The sequence below is a fragment of the Pongo abelii genome, chromosome 16 (assembly GCF_028885655.2).
Source record: "Pongo abelii isolate AG06213 chromosome 16, NHGRI_mPonAbe1-v2.0_pri, whole genome shotgun sequence".
Lineage (NCBI taxonomy): Eukaryota > Metazoa > Chordata > Mammalia > Primates > Hominidae > Pongo > Pongo abelii.
Genome location: NC_072001.2, coordinates 43,961,114 through 43,982,380, shown reverse-complemented (window position 1 = coordinate 43,982,380; position 21,267 = coordinate 43,961,114). Strand labels below are relative to the sequence as shown.

Genomic DNA, 21,267 nt, shown 5'->3' with positions numbered 1-21,267 from the left:
CAGATTGTGTTGGGGAGTATTTTGTTCCTTCCTATAGATTGTTTTGGGGAGTATTTTCTTCCTTCCATTAACCTGTTAATTTCATATACCTATTGTATTGGCTTTCAGAATAATTTATAGCTCTTTGTCAGTTATTTTGACTTTTGGTGGTAAGAGTTTTAGGGCCGGTGTGGTGGCTGGCTGGGTGCAGTGGCTCACACCTATAATTCCAACACTTTGTGAGGCTGAATGTGGGCCGATCACCTGAGGTCAGGAGTTCGAGACCAGCCTGGTCAATATGGTGAAAACCGTCTCTACTAAAAAAATACAACAATACAGGCTGGGGCGTGGTGGCTCACGCCTTTAATCCCAGCACTTTGGGAGGCCAGGCGGGCGGATCATGAGGTCAGGAGATTGAGACCATCCTGGCTAATGTAGTGAAACCCCATCTCTACTAAAAATACAAAAAATTAGCTGGGCATGTTGGCAGGCGCCTGTCGTCCCAGCTACTCAGGAGGCTGAGACAGGAGAATGGCATGAACCCAGGAGGCAGTGCTTGCAGTTAGCCAAGATCACACCACTGCACTCCAGCCTGGGCGACAGAGGGAGACTCTGTCCCCCACCCACCCCGCCACCAAAAAAAAAATACAAAAATTAGCCGGGCATTGTAGTGGACGCCTGTAGTCCCAGCTACTCGGGAGAGCGAGGCAGGAGAATCACTTGAACCTGGGAGGCAGAGGTTATGGTGAGGCTCAGATCGTGCCATTGCACTCCAGCCTGGCCAACACAGTTAGACTTGTCTCAAAAAAAAGAAAAGTTTCTGACGTGTACATTTTCAAAAATAATAAAGCTATATAGACATGTATCCACCATTCAGGTTATAAAATGGAATATACTGTTTGAATTTAGTTGTTGTCTCAGTGCTACCATAGAAAAGTAATGTAAGAAAGAAACATTTCAGTCAGAAGCCTAATAGAGAAAAGATTCACAGTATAAAGGAGAGCAAAACACTTGTTACTAGCAGATTATGAATGAAAGTTACTCATTGCGCCAGGTGTGGTGGCTCATACCTGTAATCCCAGCACTTTGGGATGCTGAGGCCATTGGATCACCTGAGTTCGAGACCAGCCTGGCCAACATGGTGAAACCCTGTCTTTACTAGTAATAAAAATTAGCCGAGTTTAGTGGTGCTCACCTGTAATCCCAGCTACTCTGGAGGCTGAGGTACAAGACTAGCTTGAACCTGGGAGGCGGAGGTTGCAAGTGAGTCAAGATCGTGCCACTATACTCCAGCCCATGTGACCAGCTGAGACTCTGTCTGAAAAAGGAAAAGAAATTTATTCATTGCTTTTAGTGCCACTGACTTGGCTAAATTAAAATTGTTTATCATTGATGTTTACATTTTTAAAAGTAAACAATTGGTAAAGGAATTGTATGCAAATATAAGTGGTGAATTCTGGACTGCTTCTTGGATATCATTGATAATTTGGCTCTGTTTTCACTTTTTTCCCTCTTTAGGCCAAGAGGCAACAGCGAAAACTCAACTTCTTAATTACCCAGACGGAGTTGTATGCCCATTTCATGAGTCGCAAACGAGATATGGGTCATGATGGTATCCAGGAAGAAATCCTAAGGAAACTGGAAGACAGTTCTACACAGAGACAAATCGATATAGGTGGAGGAGTGGTAGTTAACATCACACAGGAGGATTATGGTGCGTCCTCAGTCAGGACTTAGAGGAAGGCTACCTCTTATTTTTTATGTCTAAAGGTTATATACATTAATTCTTGCAAAATTTTTATTGATTCATAGGTAATTTACCAGAAAAGAGAGATTTATTGTACTGGAGTAGGGAAAGTGTGTTTCTGTAACAGAAGTATAAAACCATTTATTAAAGAATTTGAATAGGAAGGGTTGTGGTTATATGATCTTGCAAGTTTGGGAATATTTTTGTTGTGATTTGTTAGTAGAAATAACAGGTATTGCAATCAGAGTTCAGTAGAACTGAACTGTGTTTCAGCAGAGGAAAACATCTCTCACATAATACGATTCTTGTTTATTTAAGCACGAGAAAGCAACTGTTCAGTTGTCTTTATGTGATCACAAGGAGAGGGAGGAATTGGGATGAAGTTTGAGAGGAATTTCATGGAGAATGCTGATTAAGATTGTGTTGAGCTAGAAATAGTAGAGATTGTAACTGCTTTATAGTATCTTGGGGTTTAAATATGTCTGTATTTCTCCTGTTAAAATAGTTTCACCTATCATAAATATATTAAAATTTTGAATCCTGATTGTCTTGATTGTTGTAGCTTGGTATTATTTGGTAGAAGAAACCCCAATACTGAGAGGCAGTGCTGTGATGTTTTTTGTGAGCTTGCTTTGGCTACTGGAGACCATGGCAGTCCTCCACCTCCATTGCATTTCCAGCTTCTTACCTCTGAGAATTTAGCCTTTCTCTTCCCCCACTCTCCGTGAACCCAGGGATAAGTAGAATGAGGGAATCAGGGATCCACATATATTGGTGTTAATTGTATTTTAGAACAAGATCAGTTGATAAAATGTGATAATCCATAAATTTTCCTTTTCAGATAGTAACCATTTTAAAGCCCAGGCCCTGAAGAATGCTGAAAATGCTTACCATATTCACCAAGCTCGGGTAAGTCTTCAGATAGAAAGGTTTACTGTAATTGGCCCTGGAAATACCCCACAAGCTTTTACTTAGGTGGTCTTCCTTTAGTCTTAATCACATTTGCAATTAAAAGCATAGACTAGCTTGTGTATATGTGTGTGAGTAACTGTGTGTAGGGTGTGGAGCTGGGTCTCTTTGACTTTAGAATAGTAGGGATACTAGAAGAAAGGCAGAAAAACGAATATTCAGTTTTCTAGTTTTAGCAATGTGTTAATTTCAAGTTAGAACAGTTTGTATTTTTTTTTTCTCTTGAGTAATCATGGGCAATATAGTATGAAATGTATCATAGATGTTTAATGAAAAAGACCATACTCACCGGGCGTGGTGGCTCACGCCTGTAATCCCAGCACTTTGGGAGGCTGAGGTGGGTGGATCACGAGGTCATGAGATCGAGACCATCCAGGCTAACACGGTGAAACCCCATCTCTACTAAAATACAAAAAATTAGCCGGGTGTGGTGGCGGGCGCCTGTAGTCCCAGCTACTCAGGAGGTTGAGGCGGAGAATGGCGTGAACCCGGGAGGCAGAGCTTGCAGTGAGCCGAAATTGCGCCACTGCACTCCAGCCTGGGCGACAGAGCAAGACTCCATCTCAAAAAAAAAAAGAAAAAGACCACACTCTTGGCTTGTTAAGAGAGCCATATCATGGTATCAAAAAACTGCTTCGTTATTTAATGCCTTCTTTCACTTAAGTAGTAACTTGGTCTTTGTTATTTATTTATTTATTTATTCTTTTTTTTTTTTTTTTTTTTTTTTTTTTTTTTGAGACGGGAGTCTTGCTTTGTCACTCTCCTGAGTAGCTGGGACTACAGGTGCGCACCACCACACCCAGCTAATTTTTTTTATTTTACTAGAGACGGGGTTTCACCATGTTGGCCAGGATGGTCTCGATCTCCTGACCTCGTGATCCGCCTGCCTTGGCCTCCCAAAGTGCTGGGATTACAGGCGTGAGCCACTGCGCCTGGCCCAAGCTCTTTGTTATGTATGATATAGTGATGTTTAACAAAATCAGAAAGAAACTACAATCAGGTTGAATTAAGTAAAAAAATTGCTGTTTTTAATATACTGCCTAGGAGCCCCTATTTAACATTGACAGAGTGTAAGTCAAGGATAGACGAATGTGACCTTCCCCAATTTCTAATATAATTGTTACATTAAATAATATTAGTAATATGTTTTATAGAAATGATGTCATATGATACTACGTTATATTATCAGATTATGAGAAATTTTATTCCAATTATTTTTCTTAGCACAGGGTAGATATATTGTTATCTTGAGTTTTATTTGCATGTAATATTTTTTCTCTTTTTTTTTATTTTTTATTTTTTATTTTTTTACTTTCCAGACAAGATCATTTGATGAAGATGCAAAAGAAAGTCGAGCAGCTGCCCTACGGGCAGCAAACAAGTCTGGCACTGGGTTTGGGGAGAGTTATAGCCTGGCTAACCCATCTATCCGGGCTGGTGAGGATATTCCACAGCCCACAATTTTTAATGGCAAATTGAAAGGTTATCAACTGAAAGGCATGAATTGGTTGGCCAATCTCTATGAACAGGTGAATTTTAGAACTGTGTCATTCTCTTTTATTATCTCTTTTCCTAAAGTCATTTGTTCAGTGTGATTGTGAAATGAGTACAAGATCTGGCTGGGCGTGGTGGCTCATACCTGTAATTCCAGCACTTTGGGAGGCCAAGGCGGGCGGATCACCTGAGGTTGGGAGTTCGAGACCAGCCTGACCAACATGGTGAAACCCCATCTCTACTAAAAAAAAAAAAAATACAAAATTAGCCTGGCGTGGTGGTGCATGCCTGTGATCCCAGCTACTTGGGAGGCTGAGGCAGGAGAATCATTTGAACCTGGGAGGCGGAGATTGCGGTGAGCCAAGATGGCGCCATTGCACTCTAGCCTGAGCAACAAGAGCAAAACTCCGTCTCAAAAAAAAATGAGTACAAGATCATGTTTTAGATTTTACCCTTTTAAAAAGCTATATCCTGGGGAGGGATAGCATTAGGAGAAATACCTAATGTAAATGACGAGTTAATGGGTGCAGCACACCAACATGGCACGTGTATACATATGTAACAAACCTGCACGTTGTGCACATGTACCCTAGAACTTAAAGTATAATAAAAAATAAATTAATGTAGATTTATTAAAAAATAAAAAGCTATATCCTTTGACAAGAGGCAGAAGGATGTCTCTGTTTCTCTTTCTTTTTGAGACAGGATCTTACTCTGTCACCCAGGCTGAAGCGCAGTGGTGCATTTATGGCTCACTGTAGCCTTAAACTCCTGGGCTCAAGTGATCTTCCTGCCTCAGCCCCCAGAATAGCTGGGACTACAGACATATTACACCACGCCTGGCTAATTTTTGTATTTTTTGTAGAAACGGGGTGTCTCCATGTTGCCCAGACTAGTCTCAAACTCCTGGGCTCATGCGATATACCTGCCTCGGCCTCCCAAAGTGCCGGGACAGGCATGAGCCACTGCGCCCAGCTGATGTCTTTTTTTTTTTCTAACCTGGAGATCCTACTGGAGAATATTTGTGTATTTCTTATGGTTTGTCTTATATGGACTTGGTAAATCTAATTGCTTTTGTGTCTGGGTTGTATTAGCTAACAAACTGGCCTTGCCCTGTCTCATGTATCATGGTTCATAGTTGTAGCTGTAGCATTGGCAAAAGCAATTACTATAGCAGTGGGTAAAAGTGCTGAGGCTGAGTATCTCTAGTCACTTCTCTTTAAACAAGCCTGTTATCTTGGTTGTTCTTTTTGGTAATAGGTTGAACTTTATTTGATGAAATGCATGAGGTGTTGACCATGTATTTTTTTTCCCCAGGGTATTAATGGCATTCTTGCTGATGAAATGGGCCTTGGTAAAACAGTACAGAGCATTGCCCTTCTGGCCCATCTGGCTGAGGTGAGTAGATGCAATCTTTCTATCTTCATTTCTCTAGAATTTAGGGTAATTTCTGTTGAAAATCAGCCACTTAAAAGCACTATGCTAAGCTGTGTAGCATTCCAAGATAGTGGGAGTGGATTCTTGCCTCAGAGCTTTATAAGGGGACAGTATTTTATAACTTTTTGGTTTTTAAGAGGTTTAGGACAATTTTTGAGCATGTGATTTTGAGACACTCCTTTCCACTCTGCATTGATTACCACCAGTGTAGTGGCAAGGGCAATATAGTTAGATCAGAACACCTTTCCTAACATTTCAGCTCTACTCTTATTACCAGTGTAAACTTGGGCAATTTAGCCTCTTTTTCAGCTTAACTCTCTGAGGCTTAGTTTCCTCTTCCTCTTCCTCTTCTATGGAGACATTATCTACTTTATAGGAATTTTATAAGAATTAAATTTTAAAAATGTGTAAAACTGAAAAAAAAGCAAAAGCTCTATACCTATTAAATAACTATAAGATTGTCATGATAACTAGTATAGTAGAAAACAATACATACAAGTCAGTGTGTCATAAATGCTTTGTGGATAAGACCTATAAGAGGTCAGAAGAGGAAATAGTTGCTTGCCATTTTTTTCTCAAGGTGTGTCTTTATGTTCTTATTATTAACATAGGATATTACTATTGAATGTGCAGATTTGGGATTTACTCAGCTGTTTCTCTTATTTGTTTCCTATTCTTAGATTGTTCTTGTCATTAATTACAATTTTGAATTAAATACCTTCCCTTTTCCTGTAGTTGGCTGACTGGGTTTTTCTGTTGCAGAGAGAGAACATTTGGGGACCTTTCTTAATAATTTCACCTGCGTCTACACTTAACAATTGGCACCAGGAGTTTACTAGATTTGTTCCTAAATTTAAGGTAAATATCAGTCCAAATACCAAAACATGTATTGCTCTTTAAAATAAACTTTTTGACTCTCCTTTTCTTGCCCTACTAATTACTCATAATAGTTCTAAATTTTGGCCGGACTTGGGGGCTCACACTTGTAATCTCAGCACTTTAGGAGGTTGAGGTGGGTGGATCACGAGGTCAGGAAGTCGAGATCATCCTGGCTAACATGGTGAAACCCCGTCTCTACTAAAAATACAAAAAAAAAAAAAAAGAAAATTAGCCGGGCATGGTGCCATGTGTCTGTAGTCCCAGCTACTCAGTAGGCTGAGGCAGGAGAATCGCTTGAACGGGGCAGGGCCGGGGGGTGAGGGGGCGAGGGGAGGTGGCAGCAAGCTGAGAATGCACCGCTGCACTCCATCCAGGGTGACAGAGCAAGACTCCTTCCGTCACAAAAATAAAAATATCTCATACATTGTTCCAAAATAACTTGCATATAATCACTATAAAACTTACCGCTGGGAACAATGAGTGCATATTGCATTTAGCCTGATGAAATGATACTCCTGGTCAAACTGCCATCCATAATAGAAAACATCTACCTTGTTTGGTTTAACATAGATTTTGACAAATCATACCGTCAGTACACATCCTATCATTTATGGCATTGCTCTTTTCATTCAAATCTATTGTAAATAATTCATTTCTTTTTTTAATACATGTTTTGTTTTTGTTTTTGTTTTCGTTTTGAGATGGAGTCTCGCTCTGTCGCCGAGGCTGAGTGCAGTGGCGCAATCTTGGCTCACTGCAACCTCCATCTCCCAGGTTCAAGCAATTCTCCTGCCTCAGCCTCCTGAGTAACTGGGATTACAGGTGTCTGTCACTATGCCCAGCTAATTGTTTTGTATTTTTAATAGAGACAGGGTTTCACCGTGTTGTCCAGGCTGGTCTCAAACTCTTGACCTCAGGTGATCCACATGCCTTGGCCTCCGAAAACGCAAGGATTACAGGCATGAGCCACCGCACACAGCCGTTTTTTTGTTTTTGTTTTTTTTTTAATCAGAGTTTTGCTCTTGTTGCCCAGGCTAGAGTGTAATGGTGCGAACTCTGCTCACTGCAACCTTTGCCTCCAGGGTTGAAGCGATTCTTCTGCCTCAGCCTCCCAAGTAGCTGGGATTACAGGCATGTGCTACCATGCCCGGCTAATTTTGTATTTTTAGTAGAGACAGGGTTTCTCTACTGACCATGTTGGTCAGGCTGGTCTCGAACTCCCGACCTCAGGTGATCCACCCACGTCAGCCTCCTGAAGTGCTGAGATTACAGGCATGAGCCACTCCATCCAGCCCATTTTGCTTTTTTAGTAGAGGCAGGTCTCACTATGTTGCCCAGGCTGGTCTTGAACTCCTGGCCTGTAGTCATCCTTCCGCCTCAGCCTCCCAAAGTCCTGGGATTACAGGCATGAGCCACCAAACCCAGCCAGTTCATTTTCTTAATACTCTAAAGTCTGATCTCTAGTCTTAGTCCAGCTTATAATGTCTAAGGTAGATAATGTGAACATCGATTTAATTAATTCAGAGGAAAAGAATTCAGGTTGAGGTAGGGGGTGATCAGCAGGGAAGTATTTGGCATCCATTGGGCAAGACATTGATTAGATTTAAACAGCTGTTTAGTTATGAAAAGTTGGAGGGATTTAAGAAAGAATGAATAGGATTTATTGTTTGCAATTTAAAAGAATTGAAAATGAATTAAATATGTGTTCTGTCCCTAAAGGAATATGATAATGAAGTTGCACAGTTAGGATAGTATTTTGGAGATTATATATCAAAATATGTTGACATGATCTCTGTGATTTTGGGTCTCTGTAATAGTGATGGGTTTCATGTAGTTTGAGGAGCATGGGATAGGGTAGAAATGTGAGGCAGGTATTTTTCTGGCTTGTGCTTTGTATGGAATAGGAAATTGTCTGGGATTTCCCACTTTGAGGCAGCTTTATGGCTGTGGTCCCATTTTGTGGATAAATTGTAGATGTAGAAACTGTATAAGGAGTATTAGGATATATAGCTTTTAACTTGACTGACTCATTTTCATCTTGCTGAGATGATGATGAGATCATTCTAACGCAGTTTGTTGAGTATTTTCTCTTAAATTGTTTGTCTTGTGGAATGGTGATCACCATCTTTTTCTGCTTTTTTTCATATAATGTTTAGTGTATATTGAACAATGCAGATATTGAAAAATAAAATGTCTTGGCCGGGCATGGTGGCTCACGCCTGTAATCTCAGCACTTTAGGAAGCCGAAGTGGGTGGATCATGAGGTCAGGAGTTCAAGACCAGCCTGGCCAAGATGGTGAAACCCCGTCTCTACTAAAAATACAAAAATTAGCCAGGTGTTGTGGCGGGCGCCTATAATCCCAGCTATTCGGGAGGCTGAGGCAGGAGAATCGCTTGCACCTGGCGGGGCAGAGTTTGCAGTGAGCCGCGATCATGCCACTGCACTCCAGCCTGGGCGACAGAGTGAGAATCCATCTCAAAAAGAAAAAAAGAAAAATAAAAGGTCTTAAAATTTTTCACCAAACCACTTAAGTTTTCAGTAGCTCTTCCAGTGGCTGATAGATGGCAGTGTGATATTACTAGTGTCATTGATACCTTTCCTTTGACTTTATAAGTGTGCCTGAAACAGAGCTATCATTTGCATGTTGAACTTTCTTTTGATATTCTAATTTAGGGTTATATACCCTGTGGGTGTTGCCATCTCTTTTGATTTTTTTTCTTTGCTTTTTTTTTTTTTTCTTAGAGACATTTTCTCCTTCTGTCTCCCAAGGTAGAGTGCCTAGACGTGATCATAGCTCACCACAGCCCTGAACTCCACCTCAAGCCATTCTCCCACATCAGCCTCCCAAGTAGCTAGGACTACAGGCATGCAGCGCCACACCCTGCTAATTTTTTTTTTTAATTTTGTGGAGACGTCTTGCTATGTTGCCAAGGGTGGTCTCTAACTCCTGTCCTCACACAGTCATCCCACCCTGGCCTCTTAAAGTGCTGGAATTATAGGCATGAGCCACTGCAGTTGGCTTGATTTTTTTTTTCCTAGTGCCCCAATATATTTTTTATTGTGACAAAATACATAGAACATAGTATTTACCATTTTAACTATTTAAAAATGAGCTGGGCCTGGTGGGTCATGCCTGTAATCCCAGTACTTTGGGAGGCCAAGGTGGGAAGATCACTTGAGTCCAGAAGTTCAAGAACAGCCTTGCCAACATAGACCTTGTCTCTACAAAAAATTTAAGTTAGTTGGACATGGTAGTGCATGCCTGCAGACCAAGCTTATAAAAAAATGGGCCGGGTGCGGTGGCCCACGCCTGTAATCCCAGCACTTCGGGAGGCTGAGGCGGGGGGGGTCACCTGAGGTCGGGAGTTCTAAACCAGCCTAACCAATGTGGAGAAACCTCATCTCTACTAAAAATACAAAATTAGCTGGGCATGGTGGCACATTCCTGTAATCCCAGCTACTCGGGAGGCTGAGGCAGGAGAATCGCTTGAACCCAGGAGGCGGAGGTTGTGGTGAGCTGAGATTGTGCCATTGCACTCCAGCCTGGGCAACAAGAGCGCAACTCTGTCTCAAAAAAAAAAAAAAGTACAATGTAGTAGCATTAGGTACATTCACAATCTTGTGTAACCGTCACTGCTGTCTAGTTTCATAACTTTTTCATCAGCCCAAACAGAAGGCCTTTACCCACTAAGCAATCACGTTCTATTCACCTTGTGCTGTAGCCTCTGGCAACCACAAATTCGACTCCTGTGGCTGGATTTGCTTATTCTGAACACTTTGTGAATGCCGTTTCTGTCTGGCTTCTTTTACTGAGTATAAAGTTTTCAAGCTTCGTCCATATTATAGCATGTATCAGTGCTTTATTCCTTTATATGGCTGAGTAATATTCCATTGTGTATATATATCACATTTTGTTCATCCATTCATCTATTGATGAATATTTGGGTTGTTTCCACCTTTTGGCTGTTGTGAGTAGTACTGCTATGAACATTCCTTTGCAAGTTTTTGTTTGAACACTTTTACTGTTTTCACTTCTTTTGGGTATGTACCTATGAGTAGAATTGCTAGGTCATATGGTAATTCTACTTATTAAGGAATCTGCCACCTGTTTTTTTTTGTGTTTTGTTTTTTGTTTTATGACACAGAGTCTTGCTCTGTCGCCCAGGCTGGAGTGCAGTGGCGCGATCTTGGCTCACTGCAACCTCCGCCTCCCAGGTTCAAGCAATTCTGCCTCAGCCTCCCGAGTAGCTGGGACTACAGGGGTGTACCACCACACCCAGCTAAGTTTTGTATTTTTGGTAGAGACAGAGTTTTACCATGTTAGCCAGGCTGGTCTTGAACTCCTGACTTCAGGTGATCTGCCCGCCTCTGCCTCCCAAAGTGCTAGGATTACAGGCATGAGTCACCGTGCCCGGCCTGCTACCTGTTTTTGAATGGCTGTAAACTAAGAATAGTTTTTACATTTTAAAATTATTGATAAAAAAATAAATTTTCATAGAATGTGACATACAAAGTTGAAAGTCATATGTATTGGAACATAGCCCCACACTGCACTCTTTTTCTACCTTTTTTTTAGACAGTGTCTCGCTCTGTTTCCCAGGCTGGAGTGCAGTGACATGATCTTGGCTCACTGCAACCTCTGCCTCCTCCGGGTTCAAGCAGTTCTTCTGCCTCAAGCTCCCGTGTAACTGGGACTACAGGAGCCTGCCACCATGCCCGGTGAATTTCTGTATTTTTAGTAGAGGCTGAGTTTCCCCACGTTGGCCAGGCTGGTCTTGAATTCCTGAGCTCAAGCGATCCTGCTACCTTGGCCTCTCAAACTGCTGGGATTACAGACGTTAGCCACCATGCCCAGCCAGCTTTTTTCTTTATCTGATGTCTTGAGATGGAGCTTAGAGTATTGATTTTCAGCTTCTAATAGATGTACATTTAAGGATACTCATTGCTTTCTGAGCATGACTTTAGCCATCCAAAGGTTTGATGTGTCATATATACATTATCTTTCACTTCATCATAATCTCTAACTTCCATTGCAAGTTCATTTTTGATCCATGGGTTATTTAAAAGTGTATTTCTAGGTGGGATGATCACTTGAGCCCTGGAGTTCAAGGCTACATTGAGCTATGATCATACCACTGTACTCCAGCCTAGGCAACAGGGCGAGACACTATCTCTTTAAAAAAAAAAAAAAGTGTAATTCATAATTTTCAAACAGTGGAGGATTGTCTAGATGTCTTGTTTGTTATTGATACCTTAAATTCACATTGGTAAAAGAAACTTTTTATGACTTTAATGCTTTGAAATTTGTTGAACCCTTGTTTTTATGTCTCAGCATATTGTCAGTTTTTATATGTCCACTGTCTATTGGAAAATTATAGGTATTCTGCCCTTATTCATTGCAGTGTTGCATATATGTTGATTTAGGTCAAAGTTTGTTAAGTTGTCAGCTCTTTCATGTCTTTACTGATTCGTCTGCCTATTCTGTCACTGACTGAGAGTGGTATATTAAAACACCATGATTATGGATTTGTCCATTTCTCTTCTGTCCATTTTTGCTTTATATATTTTGAAACTGTAAGATGTATACAAATTTATAATCATTTTATCTTCCTGGTGAACTGAACCTTTTATTATTATGAAATTTTCCTTTTAAAGACTTTTCGACTAAAAGTCTGTATTTTCTGATATATATTGTTTTTCTTTAGTTAATTTTTTTCTGAATACAGAATGTGAGAGCATCTTTGCTTAATTTTTACATGGCTTTTTTTCTTCCTTTTATTTTTAATCATTTTACATCATTTATGGTGCAGTTCTCTTTTTGAGACGGAGTCTTTACCTGTCGCCAGGCTGGAGTGCAGTGGTGCAATCTCAGCTCACTGCAACCTTCGTCTCCAGGGTTCAAGCAATTCTCCTGTCTCAGCCTCCCTGGTAGCTGGGATTACAGGCGCATGCCACCACACCCAGCTAATTTTTGTATTTTTAGTAGAGACAGGGTTTCACTATGTTAGCCAGGCTGGTCTCTAACTCCTGACCTCAAGTGATCCGCCTGCCTCAGCTTCCCAAAGTGCTGGGATTATAGGTGTGAGCCACTGTGCCCGACCTTAAGGTGTATTTCTTGCCTCTTATTCGGAATATTTGTGCTTTTAATGTAAATGCTGATATATTGAGTTTAAGTCTGCCTTACTAATTGTTTTTCTACTTGTGGCACCTGTTTAATTTTTCTCTTTTCCTTATTTTTAAATTTAAAATTTTTTTTGAGACGAAGTCTGGCTCTGTCGCCCAGGCTGGAGTGCAGTGGTGTGATCTCTGCTTACTGCAACCTCTGCCTCCCAGGTTCAAGCAATTCTCCTGCCTCAGCATCCTGAGTAGCTAGAATAACAGGCACCTACCACCACGCCCAACTAATTTTGGTATTTTTAGTAGAGACGGGGTTTAACTATGTTGGCCAGGCTGGTCTTGGACTCCTGACCTCAGGTGATCTGCCCACCTTAGCTTCCCAAAGTGCTGGGATTACAGGCGTGAGCCACTGCGCCCACCCTATTTTAAAAACATTTTTTGGCCCATGACACAGCGCTCAGGAGATCCTGAGAAATGTGTCCCAGTTTTTCGGTTCTCTCCTTTCTTAATGTCCTTTTGGACTGATTAAATGTTATTGCTCTCCCTCCCTCTCTTAGCTTATTATTTGTCTTAGTTTGTTTTGCACTGCTATAACAAAACACAGAAAACTGAGTAATTTATAAAGAAAAGAGATTTATTTGTTATAGTTCCAGAGGGCCTGAGAAGTCAAAAAGTGAGGCATCCTCATCTCACAAGGGCCTTCTTGTTGCATCACTCCAGATTGGAAGGCAGAGGAGCAGAAGAACCCAGGGTGAGGGGGACTTCTGTGATAATGGCATTAATTCATTCATGAGGGCAAAGCCCCCATGACCTTCTCACCCCTGAAAGGTCCCACCTCTCAGTACTGTTGCATTGGAGATTAAGTTTCCAACACATAAACCTCGAGAGAGATGTTCAAATCATAGCACTAGTCATGTATTTATTTTATTCTTTTTGGTTTTTTTTTGGAGACAGAGTCTCACTCTGTCACCCATGCTTCAGTGCAGTGGTGTGATCTCCACTCACTGCAACCTCTGTGCCCAGCTAATTTTTGTATTTTTAGTAGAGACAGGGTTTTGCCATGTTGGCCAGGCTGGTCTTGAACTCCTGGCCTCAGGTGATCCATCCGCCTCAGCCTCCCAAAGTGCTGAGATTACAGGCATGAGCCACCATACTTAGCCTATTTTATTCTCTAGTAGATAATCTGGGGGAAAAACTTACCTTCTTGACTTAAAAAATAATATAAATTAAGAGTTACTACTTTCTGGATAATATAAAGACTTCGGTATACTTGAACTACATCCCTTTTGTCTAGACTTATATGCTGTAGGTTTTGTATACTTTTTATAGCCCCATGAGACATTTTATTATTGCTTATATATTTTATGTTTAGATTTTTTCATATTATATATTCAATTTTTATTAATTTTCATTTCTTGCTGCATATTTCTGCTTCCATTTGGTTGAAATTTTTCAGAACAACAAAAGATAGCGGTCTGCAGATTCAAGAAGCCCTGTGAGGTGCAGGGATAAGGAGAAAGAAAACCACATCTAGAAACATCACAGAAAAAGTGCTGAATCTTGCATTCTGTTGTTTCTTTGTGCTTTAATCTGGATATTTTCTTCTGACTTGTCATCTAGTTCACTAATTTTCTCTTTAGCTGCATCTAATCTGTCATTAGATCCATCCATTAATTTCTTGATTTTAGTTACTATATTTTTCAGTTCTAAAAATTCCCTTTGATTCTTTTATAATTTATAGCATACCACTGAAATTCTTTATCTTGTTTTTCATTAACAAATTAGCATTTTTTAAAGTATTTTTTATTTTTATTTTTAAATTTATTTTATTTATTTATTTTTTTTTTGAGACACAGTCTCACTCTGTCTCCCAGGCTGGAGTGCAGTGGCATGATCTCGGCTCACTGCAACTTCCGCTTCCTAGGTTGAAGCGATTTTCCTGCCTCAGCCTCCCGAGTAGTTGGTACTACAGGTGTCTGCCACCACTCCTGGCTAATTTTTTTTTTTTTTTTTTTTGTATTTTTGGTAGAGATGGTGTTTCACCACGTTGGCCAGGATGGTCTCTATCTCCTGAGCTCGTGATCCACCAGCTTTGGCCTTGCAAAGTGCTAGGATTACACGTGTGAGCCACTGCGCCCCGCCTAAACTTTTATTTATTTATTTATTTGAGACAAAGTCTTGCTCTGTTGCCCAGGCTGGAGTGCAGTGGCACAATCTTGGCTCACTGCAACGTCTCCCAGGCTCAAGCAATTTTGCCTTAGACTCGTGAGTTCCTGGGACTGCAGGCACGTGTCACCACACCTAGCTAACTTTTGTATTTTTTGTAGAGACAGGGTTTCACCATGTTGCCCAGGCTGTTCTGAAACTCCCATGCTCAGGTGATCTGCCAGCCTCAGTCTCCCAAAATGCTGGGATTACAGGCATGAGCCACTACTCCCGGCCAAAAGTCTGTTTTTAATATTTTTATTATTTTAATCTCCTCCGTGTACATTATCTTTCTTTCATGTAGGCTTTCAGTCATGTGATATGGTCTTTCTATGTCTAGTTATTTTTTAATGCTATGCCAGACATTGTATAGGAAAAACTATAGAGATAAGTGTGGGCTCTCACTACTGTTTTCTTCTAGAGAGGATTTATGTGTTTTTTTGCCACTAGTAATTATTTGGGGGTTGGTGGGGTTGCAAATTATTCAAAGCCTTTTTAATCTGGAATTCAGATGTTTTGAGGCGGAGAGTCAGTACCTATTCAGGCAAGTCTAGGCAAGTCTATGTATGATTTACTGTTACTACTACCTTGTAGCCTTTGAGTTCCAACTTAAAGCCAGGGATGTGGCTGGTTACAAGAGTCTTTTTCCTTGAACTACAATTTTTGTTCTCTATGTCTTACATCTTTTTTTTTTTTTTCCTTTTTTCTGAGACAAAATCTTGCTTTTGTCCCTGAGGCTGGAGTGAAATGGCGCCATCTCTGCTCACTGCAACCTCTGCCTCCCTAGTAGCTGGGATTACAGGCGCATGCCACCACACCCGGCTAATTTTTGTATTTTTAGTAGAGGCGTTTCACCATGTTGGCCAGGCTGGTCTCCAACTCCTGACCTTAGGTGATCTGCCCGCCTCGACCTCCCAAAGTGCTGGGATTACAGGCGTGAGCCACCATGCCCAGCCTATCCTACATCTCTTAAGAAAAAGTGTCCTCAGTTTCTTACCCTCTCAACTAGAACTTTTGTAATGCCATGGTACCATCAGTGATATAAAGTATACCACATACTAGGCTTACCTCTCTGGGCTTCTGTTCTTTTCTGATTTGGGCCTCTGTAATTGCCCACTGTCTCAGTAGCTGTTTTATGCCTTCAGACAAATGAATTGTCTGTGTGTGTTTCTATTTGGACAACAGGGTTGGTTAAACCACTTATTCCACCATTGGCAGGAGAGGAATTCCTATGCTCATTTTATTAGTTTCTTTTTAAATTGTTCCGAATTATATATATGTTACAATACTTTTCAGATCATCTATAGAAAGTAATGTATATATTGGCCCTTTTTCTAGGTGCTACCATATTGGGGAAATCCTCATGATAGAAAAGTCATCAGAAGGTTCTGGAGTCAGGTAACATTCTACTTAAACTGCATACATACATACCGTACATGCAGTCATTATTTCTCTAATTGATGTGGATAATTTCTTTTAGACAAAAATCTTCTTATCTATTATATATTTCTGGACACTGATCAAGTTTCCATTTTTCTGATACAATACTTTTCCTGTTGTAGACAATCAGCTGGACTTGATTTCCAGGATTAATTAAGAATCTTTTTTTTTGAGACAAGGTCTTGCTCTGTTGCCCAGGCTGCAGTGCAGTGGCATGATCACATTTCACTGTGGCCTTGACCTCCTGGCTCAAGCAATCCTCCCACCTCAGCCACCCGAACTACAAGCAGGAGACAGCATACCCAGCTAATTTTGGGGACTATAGGCTCACTACATCATGCCCGGCTAATTTTTGTATTTTTTGTAGAGATGTGGTTTCAACCTGTTGCCCAGGGTAGTCTCAAACTCCTGGGCTTAAGCGATCCTCATGCCTCGGCCTCCCAAAGTGCTGGGATTACAGGTGTGAGCCATCACACCTGGCCAGAACTTTTTTCTTTAATAAGCTGAAGACTAGTTTTCAGCCTAGTTTGTGGTAAATGTGACTGCTTTAAAAACAGTTATAGTGACCGGGCATGGTGGCTCATGCCTATAATCCCAGCATTTTGGGAGGCTGAGGCAGGAGGATCACTTGAGTCCAGGAGTTCGAGACCAGCCTGGGTAACATAGTGAGACCCCATCTCTACATAAAATAAAATAAAATAAAAATTAGCCGGGCATGGTGGTATATGCCTGTAGTCCCAGCTGTTTGGGAGACTGAGGCAGGAGGATCACTTGAGCCCAGGAGGTTGTGTTTGCAGTGAGCCATGTTCACGCTGCTGGACTCTAGTCTGGGTAACGGAGCGAGACCCTCTCAACAACAGCAAAACAACAAACAAAACCCCACAGTATGGTTCACTTCACTGCACATCTCCCTACCATATGGGAGAAGCACATCTTCAGGGCTGTCTTAAACATTTTGGCCCTAGAAAAACAGTCCATACATCAGTTCCTTATTATGAATTATTAGGTTTCTCTTTTCACCCTTCCCCTTTTATATTTACAGAAGACCCTCTACACTCAGGATGCCCCCTTCCATGTGGTTATTACCAGCTATCAGCTGGTGGTGCAGGATGTAAAGTATTTCCAGCGGGTCAAGTGGCAATACATGGTACTGGATGAGGCTCAGGCGCTCAAGAGTAGTTCCAGGTAACATGAGTAGTAGAAACCAAACTCAATGCATTGGGTTAAGTACACACACACACACACACGCGCACACACACACACACACAGACTTGTATATATGAATGAAATGAAGATATGAGAAGTTTTATTTTATTTTTTTAATAGAGACAAGGTCTCGCTTTGCTGCCCAGGCTAGTCTCGAACTCCTGGCTTCAAGCGATCCTCTCGCATCGGCCTCCCCAAGTGTTGGGATTACAGGGATGAGCCACCCGTCCAATATATGAGAGGTTTTAAATATGATGTGACATGATCTCTGCATCAGTCATGTACCTGATCAGAAGGCAAAAATTCCCTTTTTTAATTTTTTCATGGAAGACAAATGTTAATGCCAAGAATACCAAGACTTTTCTCAACTTTTATCTCCCTATTCAAGAAGGTGACATTTTTACAGGTCATCTCTTCAGGGAAAATTTCTATAGAGGAAGGAGTCTCTGCCCTTGCTTTAAGGTATTATTTTAGACAGGAGTTCTAAGTAGGAAGTAGAATGTTAGGTTATGTGGATTGGATGTTCTGTTTGTTTTATGTTGATTATCTGAGTCCCTGGATGGTTTTCAGATCTCCAAGAATCCTTTTTTATTCTAAGTTATGTGTTTAAAATATTCCAATACCTTTGAGGTCCCAAAGTAAATAAAAAGTGTTACTGGTGATATTAAACCTCAGGTTTGATATATTTTTTATTAACTCATGGTGAGTCCTTAGAAATTTATTAGAGGTCCATGTTAACTGGCTAGATGATATTTTCTGTAGAACTTTCTTTTTTCTATTCTTTCTTTCTTTCTTTTTTTTTTTTTTTTTTTTTTGAGACGTAGTTTCACTCTTGTTGCCCAGGCTGGAGTGCAGTGGCGCAGTCTCGGCTCACTGCAACCTCCACCTCCCAGATTCAAGCAATTCTCCTGCCTCAGCCTCCCGAGTAGCTGGGATTACAAGTGCTCGCCACCATGCCCAGCTAATTTTTGTATTTTTAGTAGAGATGGGGTTTTGCCACGTTGGTCAGGCTTGTCTCGAACTCCTGACCTCAGGTTATCCACCTGCCTCTGCCTCCCAAAGTGCTGGGATTACAGGCGTGAGCCCTTCTGTGGAACTTTCTATCCTCAGAAAGGTATTACTTCCTACAGCAATCTTTTTTTTTTTTTGAGACAGGGGATAGGGTCTTGCTCTGTTGCCCAGGATGGAGTGGTGCAGTGGCGCAGTTGGGGCTCACTGCAGCCTCGACCTCCCTGTCTCAAACGATCCTACCATCTCAGTCTCAGAGCTGGGACTATAGGCGTGTGCCACCATGCTGGGCTAATTTTTTGTATTTATAGTAGAGACGGGGTTTCTCCATGCTGCACAGGTTGGTCTTGAACTTCTGGACTCAAGCCTCCCATAGTGCTGGGAGTACAGACATGAGCCACCATGCTTGGCATACTGCAGTTGTTCGAAGGAGCATATGCCTTTGGCCAGGAGCAAGGAAGGCTCATTTTACATTTTCTTCTCACACAACATCCCTCATAACTGCTCTCTCCAAACTCATACTGGAAGTGCACAGATTAATAATTTTAACACTTTATACCACAGATATGTACTTTCTAATTAAATGACTTATGTCAGCAAAAGTGACTAAAGATAATAGAAGAGTTTATAAAGCCAGAAATGATACAACTCTGCCTATTTGAGGCTATTTTTTCTAAATCCAAATACCATGTTTTCAGTAGAGAGGAGTCATTTCCCTTGGAAGTGTCCTGTTTTCAGCTTTGTTGAATAATGTTTTTCAGTTGAATACATGATGGAGTACTTGATTCTGAATGTTAGTTTTTTGGAAGGCATTTTTGTCATTATGGGGTCTCAGTAGAATAATTAAAGAATGATTTATTGCTAACATGAATTTGTAACTTATTTTATCAAACAGTGTTCGTTGGAAGATCCTCTTACAGTTCCAGTGTCGGAATCGTCTTTTGCTAACCGGGACCCCAATTCAGAACACCATGGCAGAGGTAGGCACTAGTCCAGGTCCCAGGTTTATATCTTCATAAAACAGAAGGATTCTAGCAGAGCATAGAATTCTTTACCCATTCCCCTGCAGTGCTACTGCTTTGTATAAATTATAGTCCCCACATAAAAGACTTGCCCCAAGTCGTTTTTTAGGCATAGGCATCATTCCTGTTTTCTTACTCTCTGGCATAAGGCCAATGAATTACTGTATTCTTTTGTATTTATGTATGGAATACTGACCACATTAGAAAACGTAAACATTTAATGCAGAGATGTGTTTTTGCTAGAGTTGAAATGTAATATTTGTTAACACAGAGGGGAGCTAAAATTTTTGGGGGGAGTTAATTGATCATCTAGAATAAGGGTTAGAAATCCTTATAGAGGCTGAGTGCAGCTGCTTATGCCTGTAATCCCAACAACTTGGGAGGTCGAAGTGGGAGGACGCCTTGAACTCAGCAGTTCAAGACCAGCCTGGGCAAGATGGCAAAACCTGCACGCTACAAAAAAAATCAAAAAATTAGCCAGGCATAGTGGTGCATGCCTGTAGTCTCAGCTACTTAGGAAGCGGAGTTGGGATGATTGCTTGAATCCTGAGGTCGAAGTTGCAATGAGCCGAGATCGTGCCACCATACGCCAGCCTGGGCAACAGAGTGAGACTCCATCTCAAAAAAAAAAACAAAAAACAAAAGAAGAAAACTTTATAGAAACTGACAGATAGTATATATTTTATAGAGTTTGGAGGCCATACAATCATGGTTGCAGCTACTCAACTTTGCTTGTCTAATAAAGTAGCCATAGGCAGTACGTAAGTGAATGGCCATGGCTATGTTTCAATAAAACTTGATTTAAAATAGTGGTAGACCAGGCTTGGCCCAACAGGCCATATTTTTCTAACGCCTAATCTAGGATTATTAGTAGCAAGTTATCATACCTTAGGTTGTGTTCAATTATGGAATAGATTTTTATAAGAAGATCGTTAAAACTATCCCATTGCAAAATCTGAGCATGACTTGCGCTTTGAAACTTTTAGTTTGAAATTAGTTGAAAAATAATCACATTTTGCTACAGCACCTAATAAAATTAGGGTTGGTTGATGAGGCAAGAATGTAGTTGAATTCATTCATTTTCTGTCTTTCACTCACACATACATATGCATCTAGGCACTTACACACTAATACACCTGCAATTTTCTCTCTCTCTCTACTCTAATACATCCTTACACGCTGTCATTTTGTTGCTGTATAGCTGTTTCATTTTTGTCTTTGTTTACAGCTTTGGGCTCTGCTGCATTTCATTATGCCAACATTATTTGATTCACATGAGGAATTTAATGAATGGTTTTCCAAGGACATTGAGAGCCATGCCGAAAACAAATCCGCTATTGATGAGAGTGAGTACTATTATGAGCTGGCTTTCTTTTTATCTACCTATTAGTGTAGGCAACCATGTAATTGCATATTTTCTTTTATTTGAATAATTTTTCTTCCAGTATACATAGACAAATCAGGGGGGAAAAAAACCACATTTTTTGCTTATAAAATAATTATGTTTTTTGTACATATTTAACAGTCAAAAAAGAACTAATTTAGATGATTACTACTATAGTCTTGTCTAATCAAGGCAAATCAGGCTTGATTCATAAAGTATTATATTTTAGCTTGCAGAATTCACATTTCCCATTTAGATCTTGAAAAATTCATATTGGCCAGACATGGTGGCTCACATCTGTAATCCCAGCACTTTGGGAGGCTAAGGTGGGCGGATCGCGTTAGGTCAGGAGTTCAAGACCAGCCTGGCCAACATGGTG

General features: G+C 40.8%; 1 protein-coding gene across 3 annotated transcripts in view; it reads left to right on the top strand.

Annotated features, from left to right (window-relative positions):
- Positions 1–21,267, top strand: part of INO80 (INO80 complex ATPase subunit) — a 137,294-nt gene that overhangs the window by 40,223 nt on the left and 75,804 nt on the right. For all 3 annotated transcript variants that reach the window (XM_063716583.1, XM_024232717.3, XM_024232718.3), the window contains exons 10-18: positions 1,498–1,693; positions 2,568–2,635; positions 4,015–4,224; positions 5,507–5,587; positions 6,389–6,484; positions 16,167–16,226; positions 17,311–17,453; positions 19,378–19,462; positions 20,733–20,850. In XM_063716583.1, the coding sequence (XP_063572653.1) occupies positions 1,498–1,693; positions 2,568–2,635; positions 4,015–4,224; positions 5,507–5,587; positions 6,389–6,484; positions 16,167–16,226; positions 17,311–17,453; positions 19,378–19,462; positions 20,733–20,850 (1,057 nt within the window). The remainder of the gene's footprint in view (positions 1–1,497; positions 1,694–2,567; positions 2,636–4,014; positions 4,225–5,506; positions 5,588–6,388; positions 6,485–16,166; positions 16,227–17,310; positions 17,454–19,377; positions 19,463–20,732; positions 20,851–21,267) is intronic.